The sequence below is a fragment of the Bombus vancouverensis genome, chromosome 5 (genome assembly GCF_051014615.1).
Source record: "Bombus vancouverensis nearcticus chromosome 5, iyBomVanc1_principal, whole genome shotgun sequence".
In the NCBI taxonomy this organism is placed as follows: domain Eukaryota; kingdom Metazoa; phylum Arthropoda; class Insecta; order Hymenoptera; family Apidae; genus Bombus; species Bombus vancouverensis.
In genome coordinates, this window is record NC_134915.1 from 970512 (window position 1) to 996894 (window position 26383).

Below are 26383 nucleotides of genomic sequence, written 5' to 3' on the forward strand. Positions count from 1 at the left end.
AGTTGTTCGGTTTAGAACAGCAAATATTCTGATTTACGTTTTTTCTCTTTAACATCACTCTTCTTCGAGTTTTCAAGGTCATTAAAGATTTCTGTAAAATAATGGCACATTTTTATCATTGTATTATCATAGCTGATAAGAGATGAATTTTAAACGTGTAGATACGTTGATCTTGAAGGGATCTTGAGTAGAAAATTCAAGATAATTTAAAGGGAATTAACAAATTGTATAATTTCTTGTTTCTGCCCTAAATTTGTATCATTTTACAAGAAAAATTCGATATGATGTCCGTTCGTTGAAGGGGAGAAACACGAATCGCAATATTTGTCGTTTTAAAGCGAACAACATTTTCCTCGTATATTTTTTCGTATCTGCAAAGGTGACGAAATATTGAAGACGACAGGATAAACGAAACACCCTGTGCATGTATACACGTACATACTTTCATCTACATAGTTTAAAACCATCGAGTCGTCATATTATTGTGTTTTTTAAAGATTTAGTAACAATTTTCTTGAAATTTCACGGAAATCCAGTAGACTGTCAAAGTCATGAAAGTTTACAGTAGCAAAATATAAATATGTACATATAATATAATACAGTATACCACGGTACAGTATAGTATAGAAATAATTATAAGAAGACGATGTATTCTGTATACGTGATGCGAGGAACAGGAAAATGATGGGCGCAAATCTGTGAAACGCTGAGAAACATTTTTATGGTTAAAAAATTAGTTATTAAAGAATCGTTATTATAAATGCATCAATGAATAATTAAACAGGAAACATGCCCATTAAATATATGTATGTATGCATTCTTCTTGGTACATTTTCGATTAGCAGCACAAATATTTCATAAACTCATTTTCTGTATTACACGTATGCTAATGACATATCTCTTTATGTCATTATTTATAAATTATTGCCTACAATTTTCCTTCATATTCCTGAAAATGGAAAAATCGATGCTAAATTCCTGTAACTTTCTAACGACTGCTAGTTTACCAGAGACCTATTTGTTTATTTATTTATTTCGTACAAGAAATATTTTACGAATGACACATGATTTGACAACTTCGTTTCTTTTAATGTCAATAATACACACTTATGAATTATGATAGATACTGAAGGTTTATCTATCTAGCTTTTTTTTCTTTTGTTATTTAACCTTAGAATAAGACCTATCTGTAGAATCTGTCCTATTAAACGCAAATATCCATTAAAACTGTGATGACAGAATGCAATACGTATGTACTTTATAAGTAATTCTTTAATTTATGGATTCCTTCTGTTGTGACAAACTCAACCAGATTAATGAAATTATATTATAAATTTACAAAGGCGATTATGTATTGAAGTATTATTACTATCCTTTATACGTATTTATTCACACATACACAAATTGGACGATGCGTGGCAATCATATTGCACGTATATTCGAAACGATATAAATCGCAGTTGTAAAGTTTTCTATTCGCTTTAGTATTAACGTGTGAGAATGGACAGAAAATAGTTTATTACAGTACACTCAAGTATTATCATAATTGAGAAAAATAATAGCGAAATAGTACATATTTAATTAAAGATGATAGAATTACGTACTACGTTTTAAGGGAAATGGTACAATTTCAATTAAATGGTTAACGTTTAATATCTTCAATACATTTTCAGGTTATGAAAATAAAGAAAGAATTATCTGGTCGGAAGTTGAAGTAAATAACTTTTTGACACGAAAACAATATTCGACGCAACAAAACAACGAATTTGATAGCAGTAACGTCTTTTCCAATACTAAATTCGACATACAGAATTGGAAGGAAATGTTTACTGGTATATTGTACTAATATTGCACTTTTATGTACATTCACGTGACATTTCGATGTGCCAAGTATTAGTAGGAAAAGAAACACAACTTTGTTAGTATGTTTCTATACAGTTAGTGGAGGAATACCTATTATTTTGTGAGAGGTAAGTGTGTTATATTTATAGTTTTAAGTCAAATTTTAAAGAAACATTAAAATGTGAATTTCAATATGACAAGTTATCGTAATTGATGCTAACGTAAATTACATAATATGATGGAAACATACAGTAAGAAAAATATGTTTTCACTTTTTGTCAATGAAATTGTTATATTTACTTCATATTGATTCATTTGTAAGCACGTTAACTATAGTTAAAGGCTTATCGATTAACAACTCACGTTTTAGAAAATAATGTACTCCTTTAATAATTGTTAGGTATATTCATAGATTTACGCTTACAAGATCTTCAACACTTGGTAATAATGACCATATTTGTAGTGAAGGTTTCGTATGCAAAAGCTACTGATAAATGTTTATAGTTTCATAGTCACATATGGTTATTATATTATATATGTATAGAGCGTTAAAAGAATGTATTTTTTTATAATCTCCGCCTAAATTGTACGCTATGAATAGAAGGAAATGTAATTTCTAAACAGTAACATGTAAATAATTTATTGATATTTGCCAGAAATATATCTTAAACACAATAAAAGGAATGCATAATATTAGTATTATTTCAATTAATTACGTTGAATAAAAGTTTCACGTGTTAAAAAATAAAGGTTTCCGATCAAATATAATAATGTTTCGAATACATTTCTGCATTTCTTTTCGTAAATTTCTACTTATAACATGGCAGTAAAGCTAGATATCGTATAAGAAACATACATTTTTGCGTTTTCTTCTTTTTTTGCATTATTTTACTTCGTACAAAATGCGACTAATTATATAATTCAATTTTATAACAGGGAAAAAGGAGTCTACAAATTTCTATATACTCATTTAAAGAAAATAATATCAAATTTGTAAGTATATATAATCCTAGAGGGTATCACATTAATTTACAACCGAATACGTGATTCAATATTTGGCACGATGATTTGTTTGCTCTAATTTGTGTATAATAATGACACAAGTACTTTATGTAATTTTTAAAATTATTAGTGTTAATTAGTCCTTACTTTAGGATAGAGTTCCACATCACACAGTCTTTCGCACCTTATTCGTATTGGTCAAGCAGTTACCTATTTCTTTATTCTTAAATACATATACAATATTTACATGATCTTCATAAACATTCTTCCTTCACTTTTTCAAGGCAATGGTTGTGGGAGATAAAACTATATGAAGAAATTTTCCTCTTCTGGTCTATCGTGAGATTTTGTGTACATTAATCTTTATATAGAAATAAATCGAAAGTGAAAAATTATTATCTTGGAAACTTAAAGTATGATAATTTATAAAAATATGTTAAAATTAAAAAATAAAGATAAATTAATTTCTGTGACATTTTGCTAAATGCAAGTTAGAGGACTTAACGAAAGTTGCTTTAATAATTTTGTTGGAAATAATATGACAACAAAGAAGAAATTTACAACCAGAAATTATTTATTGCAAAAAGAATGGAATGTAAAATGCAACATAAAGCTTACGTATATAGGACACTTTCTCAGTTAAAAAAAGGTGATAAATAATTAATTTCATTATCAATAATATGGATGTGCTTTCATTTAAAAATCCTGTACACGATAAAATCGTGAAATCGATGTGTATTTAGATTTGAAATGGAATATTTTCTCTACTCAACTTGAAATAAATAAAATTTTCTTCCTTTTCTTCTACCAAATTTGATACAGGTTCGAATATGATATTGTACATTATTTAGATGTTCCTACAGCTATCATAAATTTCAGCATAAGTTTCGCTAGTATCGTCGTCAATTTTGACATCGTTCCACTTTTAATACACGATAATTAATTTATTAGGTTTCCTATCAAAACACAAAAAGCAGTAACATTTATAGCATTTCAGCAAATACAGACCAATTTACGATACAAAGAGGATGTGCCACGTGTACAGAGGATTATGGAAAAATCAATTTATTCTTTTCAAACATCTAGTACCGATTGCGAATCGTTGATTCATAAAAAATGAGTATACATAAATATTTGGCTGACATAAAAAGTACATATAATCCTATCATGTAATATGTTTATGTAGTTTGTATTTTAAAGCACAGAAAATTAATGTTTCTCTGTTGGCCATTGCAGCGACCGCTTTTTTATAACATTGTGGAAAAATGCACAATACATATTAACGGTCGACGTGTTGGAGTTACACCATACTTGACTACTACAAATAAAAATACCAGAAATTGCACCCTTAGATGAACACTCGAAGCAAATTCTTCAAACCAAAATAACTGGCAGATGTATAGATGAATAATCCGAAAGTGTCAGTGAAATTCAAAATTTGTTGAAAAAGAATACAGCAAATTATGCAATCAGAGTATCAAACCTTAGCTTTCTATTACTTCAAGCCATCCATCAGGCAAGTGCTGAATTTCATCAGCGAAAAATGCCGTGTCCTCGGACCAGATCCGATCGTTGTGTCATTTTTTTGTCTCATCCGCTAATTGAAACTTCGTATCCGAAGAAATAATGTCTAGTTAATAAGCTAGCTGCTGCAGGATGTCCCGAAAAGATGCAGCCAAGTCAGTACCGATGAATTCCTCCAAAATTCCCATTAGAAATCTCAAGGAACACGTTAAGATGGTAGCAAGAGGAAACACCTACGACATCGTCGTCGAAGAAGGTTTCGGATTCAACTGTTTTTAATTGCCAAAGGATTTAATTTTTTTTACTACATTTCCATGACCAAAAGGCCAAATCATAGTATGCGGAGGAAAATTAAAAACGAGAAATTATAATGGCAACCAATAGGTGTAGGTCAGGCCATTACAACCTGGGCATCTCATCAGCCTGGACAGGTATAATAAGCGACCCTAAGTGCCAGTGTGGTCATGAAAGTCAGTATTGATAGATCGTGTATTGTGGCAATGCCATTTTTGTTACTATTTAATTAATCAACTATTAACTATTCATTAGGCAACTCCAAAAATTACTGTCTCCCATTCTCATGTAACGTAGTATTACACAATCGCGCAATAGCGATTTGCAAAGTCATACGCTCGTCCTTGAAAAGCTGTAACATATCGATCTGATTATAATATATTAAATATTGTCAATTTATTGATATCAAGATACGAATATTCCAAGTTCATATACGTAAACTACGTGTAATGTAAGCAACGCAAATAATCTCGGTGGGGACTAAATTGGTTGAATACGAAAAGCAAACATGTCCCATCCGAGACTCCTTATGATGTGATTCGTCGTGGAAGCAGTGCGTGTCCTGCACTTATCAGTGTCCTGACGATCGGATCTTCTATGATGAATGTAAATTCTATAAATGAATCTATAATGAATCCAAAGACACATTTTCTCGTGATGGAATTCATCACTTGCTTAAATAGGTGGCTTGAAGTTATAAAAGGCAGCGACAAATACTTTGATTGAACTACTTGCGGTATTTTTTCGATATACAGCTCCGAGCTTTGGACTTTGAGCACTGAAGATTATTCATTTCATTGGATTATTCATTTGTACACCTATTATTAACTCTACTTTGCGTTCCTCGGCTCATCCTCGTCTCGATCCTGTATACTTCCAGCGTTAAAAAGTTTCCTCAGTTCAGAGGAAATATGAAACAATCGTTACTGATATGCAAATTCCTTCTTTGAATATTATGTTACAAATTTTCCTAGAACGTTAAAAGCGTTTGTATCTGTCGACATAGGGACGAGACGGAAAAATCGGAGAACCGCAGTAGGGTTAATAATACGTCAGAGAAACTTAAACAAATACGCATATACTTATTACGTGATCCGTATATTCTTCGTCCAAAGATGATCTATCTTGCGAAGAATATCGGATCAGGTTGGCAAATTAAGTTAATATACATAACTATACGAAGTTTTAATTAGTCATTGCATTCAGCATAGTTTAGAAGATATATGTATATGCTGATGCTGATACAAAGCGCACAATTTGTCTTGTTTTGCTTATTCGATTGTACGGAATGATCAAGAGCTTCGTTATAACATTTCGCTTGTTAAAAGAATTATAAATGAGTCCATATGTTAATCAGATTTTATAGAAACTATATTTCTATGAACGCTGTTGTAGTTGTAATTTTAAGTTTCTGAAACTATTTAAAATACTTTATTTAGTACATAGACAGAGTCGGATCTTAATAGGTAGTTACTCAATTAACAAAACAGTTTTAGATACATGACAGATTTTTATAATGAGATATCGAGAATTAATAAATGAATTAACTATATAAAATATGCGTGTTTCGTAAAATATTATCACTGTATGACTCCTTTGTATATTTGAGAGTTACAAAGGCTCTGCCCACTTTAACTCCGATCCACTGCGTTCGCAGCGTGGCAGAAATTGCAATCGTCAGTTAACTTAGTATACTTGAGAAATCTGACTATTTAACATCACGTATTATCATCATAGCGTTATAGTAGAAACTATTCTTAATGCATCGGAATTATGAATGCATTATGAGCAAACAACGATAATATTCTTCTTTGAGTTATTGCTATGTTAATTACGATTCGACAAATGTTTAACCAACCTAACTAGCACATTGCGACCAGCTATACAAAAATTTGGAGATACATTTCATGTACTGTATCTGAACACAGGATCCAATAGTATAAAATATTTAAGCCTTTACGCTATACATAGCATATATGTATATCTGAATCAAAAGACGGTCAACACGTTTACGATTGTTAAATTTTAGATGATTCTGCCTTTTAAATTGTAGATGATCCGCGCAAAGTATTGTAAGTTATCTTCTCGAGGATTAATAGAAGGAAATATTTTATCGAACGTTTAATCATTCACCGAATACTTTCAGAGAACGAATGAGTTTTCCAAAGAGTAAAACGGACGTTCTTTTCTATTTCCTGTTCCTTCAACTTAAGAAAAGATTTCAGAAAATGGAATACAGCTGTACTATAGGACAGTATCGAAGCAGCTTTGTAGAAATTTACAACAATTTTTCAATATTACCTAAGTAGCTAAGTATAATACGTACTATTGGACATACACATATATAGAAACTTTTACTGGTTTTAAAATGTATCGTTATATCGCTGTTTCATATTTTTCGCAATTTATGGAAAAATGAAATTTGTTATAGTCCTAGGAACATTTCTTATACTTCTAAATAACGCATCAGTCATCGTCGGTGTATAAATTATAGAAAACACATAAAATGAGAAACAGATGATACGATATATGAATTTCTCTTATTTTCTATGCAATGAAGGACAGTTATAAGAATTGTAACAATAATAATTCACAAGTGTGGAAACAGTTGTTGTTATAAATCTCATAAAACAGCATTTTAAACATTCATTAAAATCAAATTCAAATTAACCACTCTTTCATTCCTTTAATTATTTATAGAATGAAATTATTACAAATTAATACATATGAAAATGTCTATGTGATTTCATTAAAGAAGAAAACTGGAGTTACAATTCTCCTACTCGTCCTACTATTCTTTTCTATAGTTATATACAATCCTTCACCTTGACTTTTACTACCTCAGCGTCTAAAATATAGCAGGTGAAAACGACATGAAGAGTGTGCCACTAGTGTGCCACACACACGTTTTTTAAAATCAGTTTCTATCATCATTCAGTTCAACGTTTCATACGATGAGTCATAAAACCGGAATAGAAGTTATAAATAGAGAGACATGTTCTTTTTATAGAGAGGAAGGAATAGTTTTAGAGTTGATATCGCCTGTCTATTGATCTAGACGCAACTAGTGGGTGTGTATGCTACACCTATGTTTTTTAAAATCTATTTCTCATATCATTTAGTTCAACGTGTCGTACAATGAGTCATAAAACCGGAATAGAGATTATAAATAAGGAGACTATTTTTCTTTTTAGAGAGGAAGAAGTAGTTCTAGAATTGATATCGCCTGACTGATCATAAACGAAGCTCTAGGGTCCTTATGAGCCCTATACATTTCAAATTATTGATTGCGGTGATCAAAACTGTAAACTTTAACCACTGGCCGATTTTGTGATCTTATTGTATCGCTTTCAGTTATAGTAGGTAGCCTAACAGATGAGTTCACTAGCAGGTTGTGGTCAAATACACACACACTCTCTCTTCTCTTCTCTCTTCGCTTCTTCCATTGTTTCTCTTATCACAGTCATGGTACTATTTTCTCTTTAGGATCATTTAACGATAGAGTTTCCTTCATCCATGAATATTAAATTAGGTGAATTATTAAATAGAAAATGTGTGGCGACTATGTCTAACAATCCTCTGGAAAACAACTCATAATACTTTATACGGACCATCTCGTATGATGTACTTGGTTCTTATGTTTCATTGGAAATCGTTTGCTCTCATGCACCGGAATTATTGTAATCTATGAAGAATTATCATCTTAATGCCATAAGTTTGATCGAAACGTTACAAAATGTATTCCAGAAGTTTCCAAATTTAACTGTAGCAGTTTGGAAGTCCTTTTATTCAAGCGGTATCACAATTTGCAATTAATATTGCTTCTAGATTTCCATAATCCTGTTTAATAAAACGCATAAATACTTCAGCCTTGGGCTCGTCAGTCTAGTTTAAAAGTCTTATAGCTATAGCTTTGAGAAAGATTTAAAAACAGTAGAAGCACTAAAAGTTTTGAACAACGCAGTGAAAGAGTATGGATTACGTGTTAAAATGTCATATTGTTTAAATTTGGATACTTTTCGAGTACACTTCATTGTTATCCAATCGTGTTTGAATTATCGAGGCATTATTTGAGTCGTTCACAGGCCAAAGTGGTTATACCCTGTTTTTAAAATTTTCGATATTTTAATGCCAAAGCACTTGGTCGCTGTTCATCAAGATTTTTCGCTTTCTGTTTCGTCGAGTCAACCGATTTGGCTCATTTATTATTATATCACAGATTAGAAGAATTCCGCGAGATGAGAGAGAAATAATTCTCGTTCAGATCAGTTATTTGTAAGATTAAGAATCATCTTAATGTATATGTACATATGTACATATTCGTATAAAAATTATTTCGGGAAACAACAAGAAAATCAAGATTAAAGATATCTCTTGATACTCCGCTCTATGAAACAGTATTTTCATTGAAACTGAAAACACCAAGTTCGCGGGCCAGCCGCTCTTTGCTATGTTTAAATGCTATCACTAGTTTGGACTCGATACTTTCATATAATTGTTGTTCCTTCGCTAAATTATACGTAAAGACCAATCTTTCGACAACCGATCGAATTTTCAGACGTATTTTCATTGATTTATTTCCCGATCCTTGACCCTTTTTTCAAACGTCTCAACGAAATAATTTGCTGTTTCGAGAATTTGCACACAAGTTGGACCAATGTGCGGTGCCGACACGTCCCGTTATTGCGATCAATTGAAAGGTTTAATTCATATCCGAGATTGATGTACCAAACGGACGGACTAGAATTATTGCATATGTTCATTGAAACTAACTGCTTTAGTTACAAGTGTGAGAAACGATTCAAACACGTACGCAATTTAATATAATATTACAAGACATTGTAAGTTACATTTTGTTGTTTTATATTTCGATATGATTGTCATTCTCGCAAGTATCCTTTATATTTGTATTCTCTCTTTCATTATTATTACTATTTTCTGGAAATATATATCTTTTAAAGTATTGTTCACTCTACAAGCCTGGTTTACAGCAAACCTAATCCATAATATACGTTTCCTTCGGTTATTTGAACAACAGTTAAACATCGTGTGAAACGAGTACGCTACTCTTTTCTAGCAACATTGATTTCCTGTAAACGATAACATTTCTTCTTTTAATTTTGCAAATGATCCATCTTAATTCAAGGAATAACAAGTGGTTGCTATTTATAAACAACTATAATTTATTGTTCAGTTTAGTTAATTTAAGTTATATCTGGGAATTATTGAAATTCGAGGAAACAAATTGGATACTTCTTACGAAGATCCTAGTTTTTAAATTTTTAAACATTCTTTTGCTTCGCCTTAGTACCTATGCATTTTTCTATTTTGTCTTTTAGCGTAGAGAGTTTGACGCTTTTCCTTCTTTCTTCATTCGTTCGCGTGAGAATTAGGAACGCAAAAGATACGAACGCTCCGTTTGGTACGTTTACAGATATATAGAATGTCTCAGTTTTTCTGCAAAACGATGCGAGCATACGCTGCGAAGAGTCTATGAGTTCTAAACATAGCGTGACAAATAATTTTTTGAAAAGTTGTAACAAAATTACGAAGTAACAACGCTTCAGTTTTTCGTTCGATAAAGTAGAAACAGATTCGCGGAATTTATGTTAGTTCCACTTGAAATTATTGAATTACAAACACTTTTGCATTGCGAGTTTCTTGTCGGTTCTTTTTCAATTCAGTGAATACATTATGAACTATTTCTGTAGCAGTTTTTGCGCGTATCTTTTAAATAAAAGTCCAACAGCGGAATATCCTATCTTGGAACTCAAGAAATGAACTGATCCAGTGCTTACACTAATGTTCGTTTAACTATTACATTTAAAGGAAGCAATTACCAATTATCATTCTGTATATTTGTTGTAACTAGACTGCGGATTTGTATGCGATTTCATATGTTTATTTACATACCTAAGGCAATGAAACCTACATAAACATCTGTTTTACCCATAAAAGATAACAATTACTTCACTTTGAACATTTATTATATATTACCTGCATTTTATATATTTCTCCACTTTAAAGTTTTCCATAGATGTATATAAATCCGCAATCCAGTTCTAACTTTTCAGTAAACATTTACTTATTTTTCTTATCTTCACTTGTGAAACACGCTAGCATCGTCTTCCCAAAAAGAACTAGAACACTCTGTATGTACAAATGTATGCATGTATACATTGAATATTTACAAGCATGGCATTGTTGTTTTAGAGCCGCAAACCATTTTTATCTATTCGAGAAGGAAAACGCACTGTTTAAACGTACTTGCGCTGTTATAAAAATACACTGCTTGAACGGGGAATAACAAAGAAAAAGAGAAAATAAAAGAGGAAAGTACAAGCGGGAAACTAGAGAAGTATGTAAAACGAACTTTAGGAACCAAATTACACGAATCAGTGGATTAAGTCGGTAAAACAGAATCAGCGCAAAAGAAGCCGATACGGCATTTTAGAAGGCAAAATATAAAAGTGAATCAGTGAATATATACATATACTACTAGTCACCGCATGTGTTCGCTGTTAGTTGAGATACTCTGACACATATTTGCCCTGTTTGTCAAAAAATGAAGAAAGGATGTGTCAGAGTGTAATGTTGGCAGTTAATGAACGAATCTGCATACTGGTCCATATTAATTAAGGGGCCAATATTTTTTAATTCATAGAGTAACTAGCACCGCTACTGTCTCTCGTCGATATAATTTAGCCACGTGACGGCAGCATATACGATACGACAGGCACCTGGCCTACCGATGGAGGGAACGTGTCGGCATGTAGCACAGGATCAATATGTTCAATGTGGCTCGAGCAACCGTTTTAACGATCAATTGGAGCAACAGAAGGTTATTGTACACTTGCGTGTTATATGGCTTTTACTCTCGTGGCCATGCCACAAGAATTTGCTGTGCGGTGAGCTCAGTCGTGTTCACCGCGCCCCCACGACATCACGTCAATCGACTTTAATGCCTCGACACACCGTTCCTCGTAAACCGAGCAGGCATTATTCTGCTTTATTTGTCTCTTCTGCTCTCTGCTCTTTGTCCCTTCCTCTCGTTTCTACGCGCCTTATCCGAACTCATCGACTTTCCCTTCGTCAAGAACAGAAGAACGGTATCGATCTCGACGAAGAATCGGAAAAGTCCGAGGCAACGTCTTTTCCGCCTTGTTCGCTCAAATTATAATTATGACAGGCGCAAACCGAGTATCAAGGAACGTCCAGTAGACCGTGAAATACGAAAATGGCTTGCGCAAGGTTTGAGAAAATTGATGGGTAGACTGCGGACCTTTATGCATTTATGGGATATTTGAAAATGTAAAATCGCTCAGAATGCACGTAATATGAAAAGATATGTAAGATATCCAAAGCATAGGGCTTTTTTATAATACTTTGTATGTAAACTGATATTCTTTACAAGTTCTACAGTTTCTATTGTATTTTGGAACACTTGAATTTGCACAAAAATCCGCAGTCTGCTGATAAATTGAACAACACTCTTTTCGCTGCAAATACATGCATTACTTTCGACGATTTGTTAATTTACGCATTTTATAGTCCTCGAACGAATCGTATTTTACAATTGATTTGCTTCTTCAAAGCAAATTTCTTTATATTTCTTCTTCTTGCTCACACGCTTCTTGTATTATAACGATGAAACGATGATGTATGAAAGTGCCTTAAACTAAAATACAGCGCGCTACTTGTCATTGTTGCGAGTATAAATAGACTGTGGATTTTATGCAAATTTATATTTTCGTAGTAATAGAGAGTCAATAGAGATTCGTTTTATCTATTAGAAAATATAATGAGTACTCTACTTTGGGTATATGCATTCTATGCATTTCTGCGTCCTTTTTCGCAGAAATGTATAAAAATCCTCAGCCTGATTATAAAGTACGCAAAAACATAAATTAAACATAGATTGTTCGCAATATTTGAAAGCACGTAAACTCACAAGAAGTGTTCAATCCGATCAGCTCGAATAATCCCTTAACATAGAACAATAAGGATGAGCAATAATTGTAATTGCAATGTAAGAATCTAAGGTTTGATTGATAACGGTTTTGGTTTGTCATAAAATTCGCCATAAGTTTATACAGAAATAAAACGAAACAGCGATGGAACTTTGACACCGTTTTCTTCGCGTCATTTTGGCAATAAAATAGTTAGTTGAGGATATGCAACAAGTTGTCGCATTAAGCTGAGCTATATCGTCATTATAAACTAAATGATACGCTGCTGTGATAATTTAATAATGATAATTATCACTGAAACTTTGGAACTTTGATCGTCCTTTAAACGTGATCCGTCGCTTAACGATTCGCTTGTCAATTTATAAAATGCAATATAAACGTTGGATGATAAAACGTCGAGACTTTAGTTATAAACATTTATAGGTGATCATGAGTGATGTGTTTGCACGAAATCGCGAAACTCGTCGAAGTACGCAGTCTTCGTAATTGTGTCAGCAATTGAAGAGTGAAAAAATATCTGTATCTTTAGTCGATTTGGTTCGGACGTCTGGATCTTGAATCCTGCACTTTCCACGTGGAACTGTGTCGATTTTTACGTCAAAGGTCTGTTAGTTCTCGAGATCTTCGACGACTTTTCCAGTTCGATCAACGCAACTGATCAGCATCTATTAGTATAAGATGCTAGACCGCCGTGGGGGCCCGAAATTGTCAATGCCACTTTGCTTTTTGTGCGAATATGTCCGCTCGAAGATTTTGAGCGAAACAGATTCCCAGAATCTGGAAATAACATAAAAATTTCATTAACATTTTATTAACGACAGTAAAATTATTCAATTGATACGTGATATCTAATAATGGACAATAATCTTGCAAATAATTTGTGCTTCCAGTGTTCTTATATAAAATGCCATTAGTAATATGATAATCGTTACAAGTAATTGAGAAATATGCTTCTCGATAAAAGTATAGTACTCGTGTGCTATCGCTAGATTCTCAGGGATAGATTTAGAATTACTCGACGAGTGGTATAGATACTATCTTGTGATAATATTTCATTGTAAAGCTGAACATTATATCGCTGGCTTTCATATTCGAATTGTTCAGAAGCTATATTAGATCACTCAACAAAAAATTACAAAGTAGATAAAAGTGACGATATTACGAACGCTGTTTTCCAAATTTGCCTCAGAATTTTCTATTGTTTGAACTTATGAAAGTAAATCATTCTCCTCCTGAAAATTGAATATTAATCATGCATTTAATTATATAACAAAATTCGGAGATTGATAAAAAGTGGAGTAGAGGTTCATTTTTACAGATGAAATATAAAAATCAAATGATATTTAGATATTATATCGAATACACTTTTAATTTTGTTGAACTTGCCTATAGAAGACAAGGAAAATTGCAAGCAATTCTGTCTTCCGATTTTCTTTGTCTTTCATACAATAAGTTTAACGAAATTCAAGTTAAAATATCTTTTGGGCTAGTAATTTTTAGATACGAACACTTTAACAGCTTTTACAAAGGATAAAGAAGCATGTAGACTGGTGTGCACAATAATACGTAATTTCATTAAAAAGAAAATAACCTCCAAGTCTCCTAAAAAAAAATTACTTGCAGAAAAGATTTCATCTGTCATTGCATCTGGTCCTCCAAGTGTAATTTTGTCGTCTGGAGCTTTTTTATGTGACCATTTAATAATGATATTTAGGTGTTTCCTGTGTATTATTTGTAAAATTTCAGGAATTCTGAAATTCGATGAGAATCTAATGATAGTACACGTGTGCTATCTTATTACCAGCGAGCGTGTGAATATTAATCTTTCGGCAGAAATTAACGTAGGTAACAAATTGCTTCCGTTGTTGGTTTCGTGCAACATGTTTTCCCATTTTCAAGCATTTCGATGCGTATACATGCCCAAATATGTATATGCGGTTAATACAAAATATATTTGAATTACAACGCCGATACGTTATAGCAAATCCAATAAATTCATCACGTGTACGAACTATAAAATAAAAAATAGTTTACTTTCAGTTTTCGAAGAATTTTTCAAGATAAGCAATAAAATAACAACGAAGGAATCGATATTATCAGCGGATTTTTATGCAGTTCCTTATTTTCATGGATTTTTGCACTTTCAAGTTTATCATAAATACATAATAATCCGCAGTCTAGATACGAGAGTCGTCCAGAAAGTAAAGTCATATAAAACGACGCAATGTGCTTATAGAGGGCCACCTAGCTTCAATCATACGTTGACACAAATCATACCAAATTCCGTGTCTGAATAACTAATATTGTAGAAGTTTCGTTCGTTTAAAATCACGATGCAAATTGAACATCCCGTCGATAACGAAGTACCGTCTGTCGCACTTTTACGCTTTCTGGATGTTGAGGACGTAAAATTGCGTTTACATTGGTCTAGTAACATTGTAGTGATCCAATCCAGCACTGGATCGTAACCGGAATAATGTAAACAGTGTTTTCAGTGCAGTAGAGTGGTACCATTGCAGTAAGTAATCCAGTCAAACGATTGCATGGAAAGTCTACTTTTTCAATCCAATATTTACCTCATCATAGTAGAGAACACAACATTCCAACGTTAGTGGAATCGTCTTGTATAACGAAGGTAAAAAGCTCGTCTCACGTTACGATAAATATTCCAAGTACGTATGCTAAAGTTACGAATAAAGAAACATCTTTAAAATGCATTTGCATTGTTATTAATACGTCAAAACAAGTATCACTATCTGGACGATTCTCGTATTATATTTGACATTTAACGTTTATCGTAATAATACAGTGTGACATTATCATAATAATGTAGTACGATATTATCAATAACACAGATTTGATACAGAAATAACGTGTAATTAATGAATTAAATAGCAAGCATAAAGATATGTTGAAAATAATAAATTATACCTGTGCAAATGCCGTGGTAACCGCCCCAGTGACAATTGCAAGAAGATTTCGTTCCACCCATTCCTCCCCAGCTTGAATACAACCTTTTTCATAAATCACTTTGGCAACTTCATAGTTCTGCAAAACAAAGGCGATTGGCTACTTTGGCTTACCGTTGTGCTCTCGAACCTCGCGAATGTAGTTGTTAGTCCAATGTAATATTTGGTAGAAACAGCGTGAGATGCAGTGAAACGAGAAAATAGACAGGACAGAAAACGAAAGAAATAAATACATATGTATGTACATTATCAGCCATAAATATATATAATAATATTTAATATAAATAATAGTACTCGTTTTTAACCATTTTAACTTCGTGACGTAACGTGTTTACATAAAGACATTGCAAAAGATATTTGCACATACTCTCTTTTTTTCCAATGGAATTTTTTCTATCAGATTCTACGTTTCATTTACATAATTTCAAATTTTTATAAGCATAAAAGAGTTACTACTAAATCACAAGAAACGTTTATGTATACGTTACATGGTAAACGAAATTATAATATTCATATTATACCTTATTTTCAATATTTTTATTATACTTTAATAATTAACGTTATCATATGATATTTGCATTAACAGCAACGTATCATTAAAAATCGTCAAAGTCAATTCAGCTAATACTAAACGGTACGCTCTCGTACGTTTTATATTTTACCTTTCTATCTCGTTATTTCTATTTTATAGCAGAGTTTTAGCCTGCGAATGGTCAGGCGGGATTTCGTGAGAATGAGTAATCCAAACGTTCAAGGATAGCTGGCTGCTCGAAGTCACGTAGCTATCGGGTGACACAGGATCGAATTTTCGGAAGACGCGTGAGAGAGTTTGGACGTGACAAGTAATCCGAATACGTTTACCAAAAAACAGGAATATTGTTTCCAGAGAATCTGGCCGCAGCATGTCGACTAAAATACCTTCTGCTGAATGCATCGTGAATATCTCGTCTACACTCACAGAGCTGTCCGGTTGGATAAATTGTAAAGTATAAATTAAATAACAAAAAAGATAAAACTCACAGATACTGTCCGTAGATAATAGTCTTCGTACAGTGTCCGCTGCCAGTCATTGGATCATGTATGCAAACTGTCTGCACACGATGTCGTTTGTCTATTGCAGTCTAAAGGCTAAAGCCTAATGAGGGTTCCGGCTACTCGTAATTTTGTATCAGCCGACCTTTTGCACGACCACAATGGCCCCAACCCATAATTTCGGGTACCCGCACACCCTTATAGCCTGTCCAACGAGACGAGAAAGTGGACATAAACAAAATGTAATACCTGCAGCTACAGCAATCGCACCTAATTAGTGTCTCCGGTTATGTCTCTTTTTTTTCTATTGTGCGCTTAAGGTCACATGCACCTTTCGAGATTATTAGTGACTACGGTGAGGATGATCAGTGGCACAGAGCGTACCTACGTATAATATGTTGTACAAATCAATATCTTTGGGGAAACCTAGAACTTTCTCGCACGAGTCTTCCTTTTGTAACACATTGGACAAATTAGTTGGGTCGTGCTATACCCTTGCAATATCGTATTTAGCACAGATGATTAGGATATGTCCGATAGAGTTTAGAATGCCGCAGGTGTCAGATATTTGATTCAGTTTTGGTGATAAAGTTGGAGCGTGTCCAGGTCCGTGTCTTTGAGCAAGGTTGCTATCGCGACTTATGGGGCACATTGTACATTCTGTAATTTGCGGAAGATGAAGCAGAGAACTGTTAAACTATTTCGGAGATTTTTAGTCGAAGACTGTCAGTAGACTGCGGATTTTTATGGATTCGTGGAAAATTTGACAATACAATATTGCAGAGAATGCACATAATATGAAGAAATGTATGAAATGTACAAAGCGTAACACTTTCTATAATGCTTGACAGGTAAAACAATTTCCTACTGAGCCTACACCTTTTTAATTATATTCTCAAAAACATGAACTTGTATAAAAATCCGCAATTAATAGTTGTCACTATAGAAACGATCTTCCTGCGGAAATAAGCCTAGAAGACGGCCTTGGATTTAAGAATTTTGTAAGGATGTCGAAAACTGGTTTTGACATTTTATTACGGAAAGTTGGTCCGAAAATAGAAAGAAAGGCGAGAATTGTTGCCGAACCGGTGGCGAAAGAAAGAAAATCAAAACAAAGCCTGGCAGCGTACAGACGATTAAATTGAACTGCATGTTGTCGTTTCCACGTTCTTCCAACATCTGTTCATAGACGTTGTCCCTTATTTTCTATCGCAATGGAAACTTGCATTTTACCTGCTGTTATTTCCCGATTTTTCTCGAACAACGTGTACAGATTAACTGTGGAAAGTTGTCTATGGACAGTTGTCTGTCAGTGTAGACGAGGCTGAAGACGTAAAGGTACGCGTCCACTTGAAGGTAAAACTATCGCGAGCTGCTCTCGAGAGTCACTCGCGACAAACGCTATCGAGTGTAACTCGCGATAGATTTACTCTCAAGTGGCCGTGTATCTTCAAAGTACTTCAGAACCTGAGAACATAACGAAGTGGGAGATTGAAGTTGTTGAAAGTGGATCTAGTTAAAAACGATTTTATGATTAGATGCGTAGAATTATTGGATGAAACTTTTAATAAAAAGAAAATACCATTACGATTAATTATATTGATATTTAAACATGGAAATATCTCTCCATTTGTTGCTATTTGTATCTGTATAAGAGCTATTGTTAGGGAGAAATTATTTACTTTCGAGCTACAAGAAATGGTTCATAATTTCGTAGAATAAGCAGTAAGATATTTAAATCATCCTCTTTTACACAAAGCAACAAATACATGGATAGAATAGCAGGAAACCTGAGCAATTGCTAAGAGAACCGAGTTGTCATAAAAACCATAGAAACGTTGTTACCGCAGATATCTATGTATAGGCTGTAGATCCTGGGTTTTACGTTTATCGTTCAAGTGTAATTTAGGCTTAAGACGATTGAGTCCAAAAACTATGATGTATGAATGGAGAAATAAATATATGTACATACAATATACAAGGTGAGTCAGAACATGCGAGAAGTGCAGCAGGGATTGTATCAGCAAGCTAACATAAACAGTAAAGTTCACATAAATACATACTCGATATGATCTCGAATCACAGTTTATTTTGTGATACTAAACACTACTTATCAGGCCTGTAAGTATGAAACCGGAATTTGTCTATAGATGGCCCTAGCTGATAATGTAGTTGTCACTAAACTGCGTCATTGATGCCAAAAGTCTTTGTTGACATCTCACAAACATTTTCGACTCAGAACAATACAAGTTTCATACAACAGCGTAGTTTGTAATAGCGTCGAACATGTCAAATTTTGTGCCTGGAAACTACGATTTGCGGACAGCATTGATTTTCTGTTACCATTTGAAGAAAACTGCTGCAGAATCGCATCGAATGCTCGTCGAAGCTTACGATGAGCATGCTCCTGGTAAATTACAGGGATTTGAGTGGTTTAAAAAATTCAGAAGTGGCGATTTTGACGCGAGGAACGAAGAACGTGGAAGACCACCGAAAAAGTTTCAAGACAGCGAATTGCAAGCATCGTTGGACGAGGATGACGCTCAAACGCAACAACAACTCGCTGATCGATTAAACGTGACACGAGAAGCCGTCTCCATGCGTTTGAAAGCCATGGGAAAGATCTAGAAGATGGGAAAATGGGTTCCACACGAACCGAATGAAAGACAGCAGGAAAACCGAAAAACCACATGCGAAATGCTGCTCGCCAGATACAAAAGAAAGTCATTTCTCCACCGAATTGTGACTGGCGATGAAAAGTGGATATATTTTGAGAATCCTAAGCGTAAAAGATCATGGGTAGCTCCAGGCGAACCACCGACATCGACTACAAGATCAAATCGCTATGGACGGAAGACAATGCTCTGTGTTTGGTGGGATCAGAAGGGTGTGATCTATTACGAGCTGTTAAAACCTAGCGAAACCGTTAATACTGAGCGCTACCGATGACAAACGATCGATTTGAATCGAGCTTTGCGTGAAAAACGACCAGAATATCAAAAAAGGCGACACAAAGTAATTTTGCTTCGTGATAATGCACCATCGCATACAGCAAAACCGGTTAAGGAAACGATCGAAGCGTTCAGTTGGGAAATACTTTCGCACGCGGCTTACTCATCAGACTTGGCTCCATCCGATTATTATTTATTTGCATCGATGAGACACGCATTTTCTGATCAGCACTTCGCTTCTTACGAAAATGTACGAAAATGCCTCGATGACTGGTTTGCCTCAAAAGAGCGACAGTTTTTTTGGCGTGGCATCCACCAATTGCCAGACAGGTGGGAAAAATGTATAGCTAGCGATGGGCAATACTTCGAATAAAATATTTTTAATCATTTTCATACAATAAACATGTATTTTCTATACAAAAATTCTGGTTTCATATTTACATGCCTGGTAGATCAACAATTTCCTGCCACATGGATAGGCCATGCTATACTTATTTCCTGACCAGCTTTCCAGACCTGAATCAATCCGATCATTAGTCATGAAAATCAAAAACTCTAAAATCCTTAATAGATGCACCTTGGTATGTTACCAACGAAACAGTACATCGCGACCTTGAGATACCCACAGTTAAAGAAGAAATATCCAAGTTCAGAAACAGATATAATATAAGAGTTAACAACCACCAAAACCCATTAGTTACCCAATTACTTGACCGCAGATTAAAAAGACAATACCCTTTAGATTGAAGCATTAGATTCAACTAGAATCAAACATACTATGAACTCTTATAATCCAAGTTACAGTACCACGCCAAAATAATTTACTTATAATTCTCAAAGAGAATTGATTGTAAATAGTTTACCAAATATGAAACAAAAATTAGTTATGAAGGCGTTTAAAATCTCTTGTTCATAAAATGTCAATCGACAAGGTTGAAACTCCTTAGGAAACTCAACGTGACGACCAAATTCGCTAACGTGTCCGTGTAAGCTGCTCGAACCAGTTGGACAATCTATGATGCTGGACCTGATCACTTGGAGTAATTTCTCTGAAGGTAGGTAAAAAGGTGTTACAGTGTTCACAACATACACAACACTGTACAACACGAAACAAATTGTTACGCGAAAACAAGGTCATAGGTTTATACGTGAACTTTTCTTCTCATTTTACTGTGCCGAATCAGATCCTGCCCTATGCTCCTACATGTTCTAGCTCAGCCTGGATACGCGGACAGAGTCGTGTCAGAATATTAAAACGCGAGGAACTGTATATAAATAATTGTTACGTAAACTTTTCTGCATTAATATTACGTAGCTAGATATTGCGAATATTACGGAGCGTGAAAGAAAAGCAGAGGAACTGATAAGGAAGTACAAGCCGGCTGTGTAGAACGTCACGTCAGTAGGCAGGCTAAGTAACAAGCCCACTTTATTACACGGCGCCTTACATTTATGTACCTCCCAGAGTTGAAGTAACCACGCAACGCTTTTAGCTGCCTCGTTCGTCCTTCTTCCCTTATTTTCTTTCGCCCCCGTCTAACTTGCCGCCCGGTTCTACTGGAATCTTTTTCACTATTTCGCCTCTATTACGATATCGTGATGTTGTGCGACTGCCTCATTAGCAAGGCGATAGATGCTCCAATTACTTAAGAGTTCTCGTTTGGAACTTGGCGAAATTGCTCGAGACTGCCAATTTATTCCATCTCACGGTTTTCATAGCGTATTTCTAGAGTTATTCTCGCTCATTCGCGCGTATCACTGTCTACTTAAAAAATTAATTAACCGAGTCTAACACGCGAAAACAGAAGAAAGAAATTAATGAAATCAATCCAATGTGAAACCACAGCGATTCTGTCTTGATTCTGATCTGTCGAATAGACATAGTGATGCCCGTAAGGATATTCCGTGCTGCTAATGCAAATTCGAACATTTCAGCGTATGTACGTGTGAATGTGACAGTAAACTCTGTGTTTGCTAATGTTTGCTTATTCATATACACAGAGTATTCGTTTCGCTTAATAATAAACGTTAATAATTTTAGACGTACACGCGAACAGTTAACAACTTTGCCCAAACGAATTTTATCGCGTTAGGATATGTTGCATCATTGATATATTTCTGGAATTTGAATTTAAGGAAATAAGACAATACTCCTAGTTCCGATCGAATTCTTTGATCCTTCATACTTATCTCTTTTTACAATATCGAGAAGAAACAACTGTAATTTTGTATTTGATCAAAATAGGAAACTAGACAAGAAAAAACAACGATATCATCCGAATAAACCGGTTGATTAAGGAAAATATAGTTTAGAAATTACTCTAATGGTTATTACAATATCTTACTATTATCTATTGAATTATAATATAAAAGAATAGATATTAAACTTGTTTAATAATGAATAAATAGATAAATCATAATATAATTCATAATATATTTTATATGTTATATACAGGGTAGTTGGTAACTGGTGGTACAAGCGGAAAGGGGGTGATTCTACGCGAAAAAAGAAGTCGAAAATATAGAATAAAAATTTTTCGTTCGAGGCTTTGTTTTCGAGAAAATCGACTTTGAATTTTCGGTCGGTACGCGTGCACTTTATCGCGTCTCGTTATAACGGATCTCACTGTAGGTCGTTGTCTCGATGAAAAAATTAAAAAAAAAAATTTTTTATTCTATATTTTCACCCCCTTTTCGCTTGTACCACCAGTTACCAACCATCCTGTATAACAAATTATAATCTGTTCGAGATATCATGTGATCACATTCACGGTTCATTAAATTTTCTGCATAATCTTCTTTGTTACAAACTAATTTCATAATATTCGCGGGAAATTGCCAATATCCATGCAATTATTCACCACTTTATAGTCGCATTTAATTTATTACTTCATCGATAGTAGTGGTATAGATGATACGTGTCAAGCCTAATTTAACCAGTGCACAATGCAGTAATTGCTTGTAGCAGTAAAAAAACGGAACATAATTATTACGACCATTTGGCGTGACACCCCTATACAATCTTTTTTAAAAAAAAAGAAAAATAAATTTCAATTTGTTTTTTATTTATTTTCAAAATCTTCTCTTATCCTTGTTTAACGCCTACTTATTTAATGTTATGAACTTGAGCGTTAAGGGTTTGGATATTTAAGAAATATCTTTTTATAGATGTAACATCGGTACTAACTGTCAGAATTCAACAGATATGACTTATGCCAGTATCTGTATAACTGACATCGTACGAGACAACGAGGCAGTTGCGCCTGAAATATGCAACCGTTTGCCGCTCGCATGACACGTACGTTCCCTCAGACTTTTATTGTATACGCTAAGGAAGGAAACGTAATCTCCCGAATGTCATGATTATACAGCGACTTGGCCATAATTTATTGCGCTGATTATCAGACAAGGGAAACATATATTACATACGTTGGATTTTAAGTTTGCATAAGTGGTCCATTTGTTATATTGCCATAGAATATGGGGAAGCTACATGCATTAAATAAGCTGAACATAGATTGGTAAGCAGAGATCAGAAATAACAATTGGTTTTGAGAATTTTTTTAAAAAAGCTCATTGGCAAGAAGGTAATTTTCGTTTAAACAAAAGACTCGAGTCTTGAAGAAATTCGTTTAACAATTAAATGATTAAACGATATTAATTTTCAAGTAGTCCGGTTACGAATAACCATTATAAATGATGCTCAAGAGGATTTTGCATATCGATGACTATTATCGACGGGAAAATTCCTTTTTGGTTACCGGTAACCATTATTCGTGGAGGAATTTTTTTTCACTCACCAAAAACCATTATAAGTGAGAGATTTTTTTGATTACCGATAATCATTATTCGCGAGAGAATTTTTTTCGTCACCAATAACCTAATAATTAGTATTCGCTACGAAACCTTCTTTTGCTCACCAATATCTGTTTCCCGTGACGAATTTTTTTTACTTATCGATAACCATTGTCTGTGATGAAATTTCCTTTCGATTACCGATAACCATTATCGATAACGGAATCTTTTTTCAGCATTTGTAACGTCCACTTTGGTCATTTATAATACTTATACGTAACCAAAACCAGTTAAACTAATCTGCCAATTCTTATGCTGCAACTTTTTCCGTTTCGGTTACGACGAAAGGTACACGTACCCTGTCGGTAAGGCAATACGGATGAAATTTATACAGACTCGATCTAAAGTAGAACTTTTGTTAGTGCTTACGCAATGATGTCAGGTTCGCAATAATTTTGCTTTCTTCGATAAATTAGTATAGTTTCTCGGATTTTTTAAAGTACTCGTTTCCAATCGGTCTGTTTTCTATACCATGTACAATTGTACCGTAATACTTAACAAAATCAGTAGAAAATGATTACGTGTGAAGTATAGAAGCTAGCGTGGTATAATCTTGCAATTGAAACATTATCTTGCATTAGAAGTACTTACCGTTCTAAACGCAAATATACGAACTATAAATGTAAAACACGCTGTTTATCCATTTTACCACGTGCTTATTAAGATTTCCAATGTTCCTACATACTTACTTGCTTCGTTACGTAGCCACGTGTTTAGTTATATTTACTTCTCCAGCACATAGTGATCGTACATATTATTACAGAAACAGCGGCTATTAAAAGGTATATAAATATATGATAAAACAATGTGCTTCAAGCAAATCAAACAAGGAAGGTGAATAAATAATTTAACATACTTAGAACATGGTACACTTTACAGTTACATGCGACACCATGTTTGCAATTCGTTATCTCAACTAAGAATTACATCGTTCAAAAAGTTAAAACTTTCTCTTTCTGATACTTTTCTGAATCGCGTGTCATCGATAATCCTTTTTCAATATTTCTCTGCATAGGAAAAAGCCAGCACTATTTTTCTATCTTTAGCTTGACATCGGTCGATCATTTTCTTATTTTTCCAAAATGTTTTCATTCTCATTCCTCTATTTCAACTAACAAACTAAAGCATTGTACAGGTCGACGAGTTTTATCCTTTTATGTAAAAAAAAAAAAAAAAAAAAGGAGAAGAGATTTGTATCGTTTCTAACAACATATGAAAATACGTCAGCCATGTAGCAAGTTTTATCTACGTCTTACGCCACTTTTTCTTTTACAGAAAATCCTCAACTAAGTAGACACGAACCCGAATATTTCACTTGCATTATTTATATTATGTTAACCAACGATTCGCTAGAACGTGAATTTCTGATCAGAGTAACATTATACAAACTGAATTTAATAAAAAGCTAGTACGTGCGATTTATAACTTTTGCGATGCTCACTACGATTCAAAAATATTTTACTACGTTTATTTTACTCGTATTTACTGTGCATCGAATAAACGGTATCGGTATTGAATTTTCAATATATTGGCAATTTTTCACGATATTAAAATAATCTTTTGTTAGAAACATATTTTACTTTAATCCAATAGTGTAATAAAAGCATAAAAAAGTCAAGCTATTTATATAGCGTTTCCTCTGCTTGGTCATACATCGTTTTTTTTCACTCCTTTATCAACTTCATGCCCGCGATATATCATTTTAAAAGTTACATTTCACCGAGCACTTTAATGCGAATTCATCTTTTGCGAGACTTTAAACGTGCCAGGACATACAAGAAATATTTTCCTCATATTACACCTATTTCTACTATCGCGAAGACGCGCCAAATAAAATTTTGCGAATTACGCTGTGAATGTAAAAAAAAGCAGGAATTTACGTTATAACGTAATTTTGCTATTCAATTTTTGTCAGACGACAAATCAGACGAATGTTGCATGTCACGATCATTGAATTGCAATCGAGAACTATGAAATGAAGCAATCGGCTCGTTTATAATTTATCAAAATTATTTTTACAATCTGTTTTATTATCGAATTTATTGCTGCTTTGTAAGAGACTTTATTAGTATCGATACTTTGCAACTTCGCTAACAATATCAGTTTAATTACACAAAAGAAACGTATCTAAATATTTGCAGTATCAAAAAAAAAAAAAAAAAAAAAAAAAAATAGAGATCCTATGGTTCAAAATAAGACGAAAATGAAGAATAACAAAATTGCTGGCTTCGTTTTCGAGAAAATCACATTACGTGTACGTAATGTAGAACACGTCAACGATATCGTCACTTCTAACGACCACGATGATACAGGACTATGTTTATTTTTTGGCGGCAATTACGAAAAGGACAAGAATAGTGAAAAATCGGTGCAAGAAAGAAGATATTTGCTCACTTGTCCTTTTTCTTTAAATAAATATTCATTCTTCTGAATAAAAATAGAGTGTTCTTTTCTAGGTATTTCATATTGGCTACTATCTTTATAGCTCGTCGCATTGAACGTATTTTATTTTGCCTTTCAATTACTTCGACACATTTAAGCTTCTGCATAGTTAACCATTAACGTGTTAATTTCGTTAGAGAAACGTCCGTTTCTCTTTTTGGGCAGCTTTAAAAACTGGGTGTTCCATGTTACACGCAGTTCCCTACCTTTTCGCAGTACATAACATGGACACTTCATACACAAGTAGTTTTTTTTTTTATTTAATATTTCACATTCACAATTTGTCCGATTTGGACATTTGGCAGAATTTTTTGGCTGTTTGATTATCATGTGAGTGACTACCCCCAGCGGGGTATCATCTTCGTGTTTGTTAGGTTATGTTCTTTGTGAATACACAAGAAGTTAGCAGTGTAACAATATATAGAAGTCTGTGTTCAAAACTAGAGAATAAAATAAAAAATTTATAGAATTAGGATTCTACTTTTACTTCTAACAATTTGTA

General features: G+C 33.8%; 1 protein-coding gene and 1 long non-coding RNA gene across 7 annotated transcripts in view; one reads left to right on the top strand and one right to left on the bottom strand.

Annotated features, from left to right (window-relative positions):
- Positions 1–1036: 1036 nt before the first annotated feature.
- On the top strand, positions 1037–4903 carry LOC143302735 (uncharacterized). Of its 4 annotated transcripts, XR_013058508.1 has the most exons (5): positions 1038–1970; positions 2779–2835; positions 3129–3493; positions 3834–3994; positions 4081–4903. It is a non-coding gene; the product is annotated as an uncharacterized LOC143302735 (long non-coding RNA). The 4 variants fall into 4 exon arrangements; XR_013058505.1 differs by having other exon boundaries at positions 1037–1970; positions 2779–3493; XR_013058506.1 differs by having other exon boundaries at positions 2779–3493; positions 3842–3994.
- A 140-nt stretch (positions 4904–5043) lies between these two features.
- Positions 5044–26383, bottom strand: part of Tsp26A (Tetraspanin 26A) — a 128440-nt gene continuing 107100 nt past the window's right edge. For 2 of the 3 annotated variants that reach the window (XM_033333483.2, XM_033333482.2), the window contains 2 exons: positions 15564–15680; positions 5044–13409 (listed from right to left, as the gene is read on the bottom strand). In XM_033333483.2, the coding sequence (XP_033189374.1) occupies positions 13341–13409; positions 15564–15680 (186 nt within the window). In that variant the 3' untranslated portion in view covers positions 5044–13340. The remainder of the gene's footprint in view (positions 13410–15563; positions 15681–26383) is intronic. The other variant, XM_033333484.2, reaches the window with a different exon arrangement.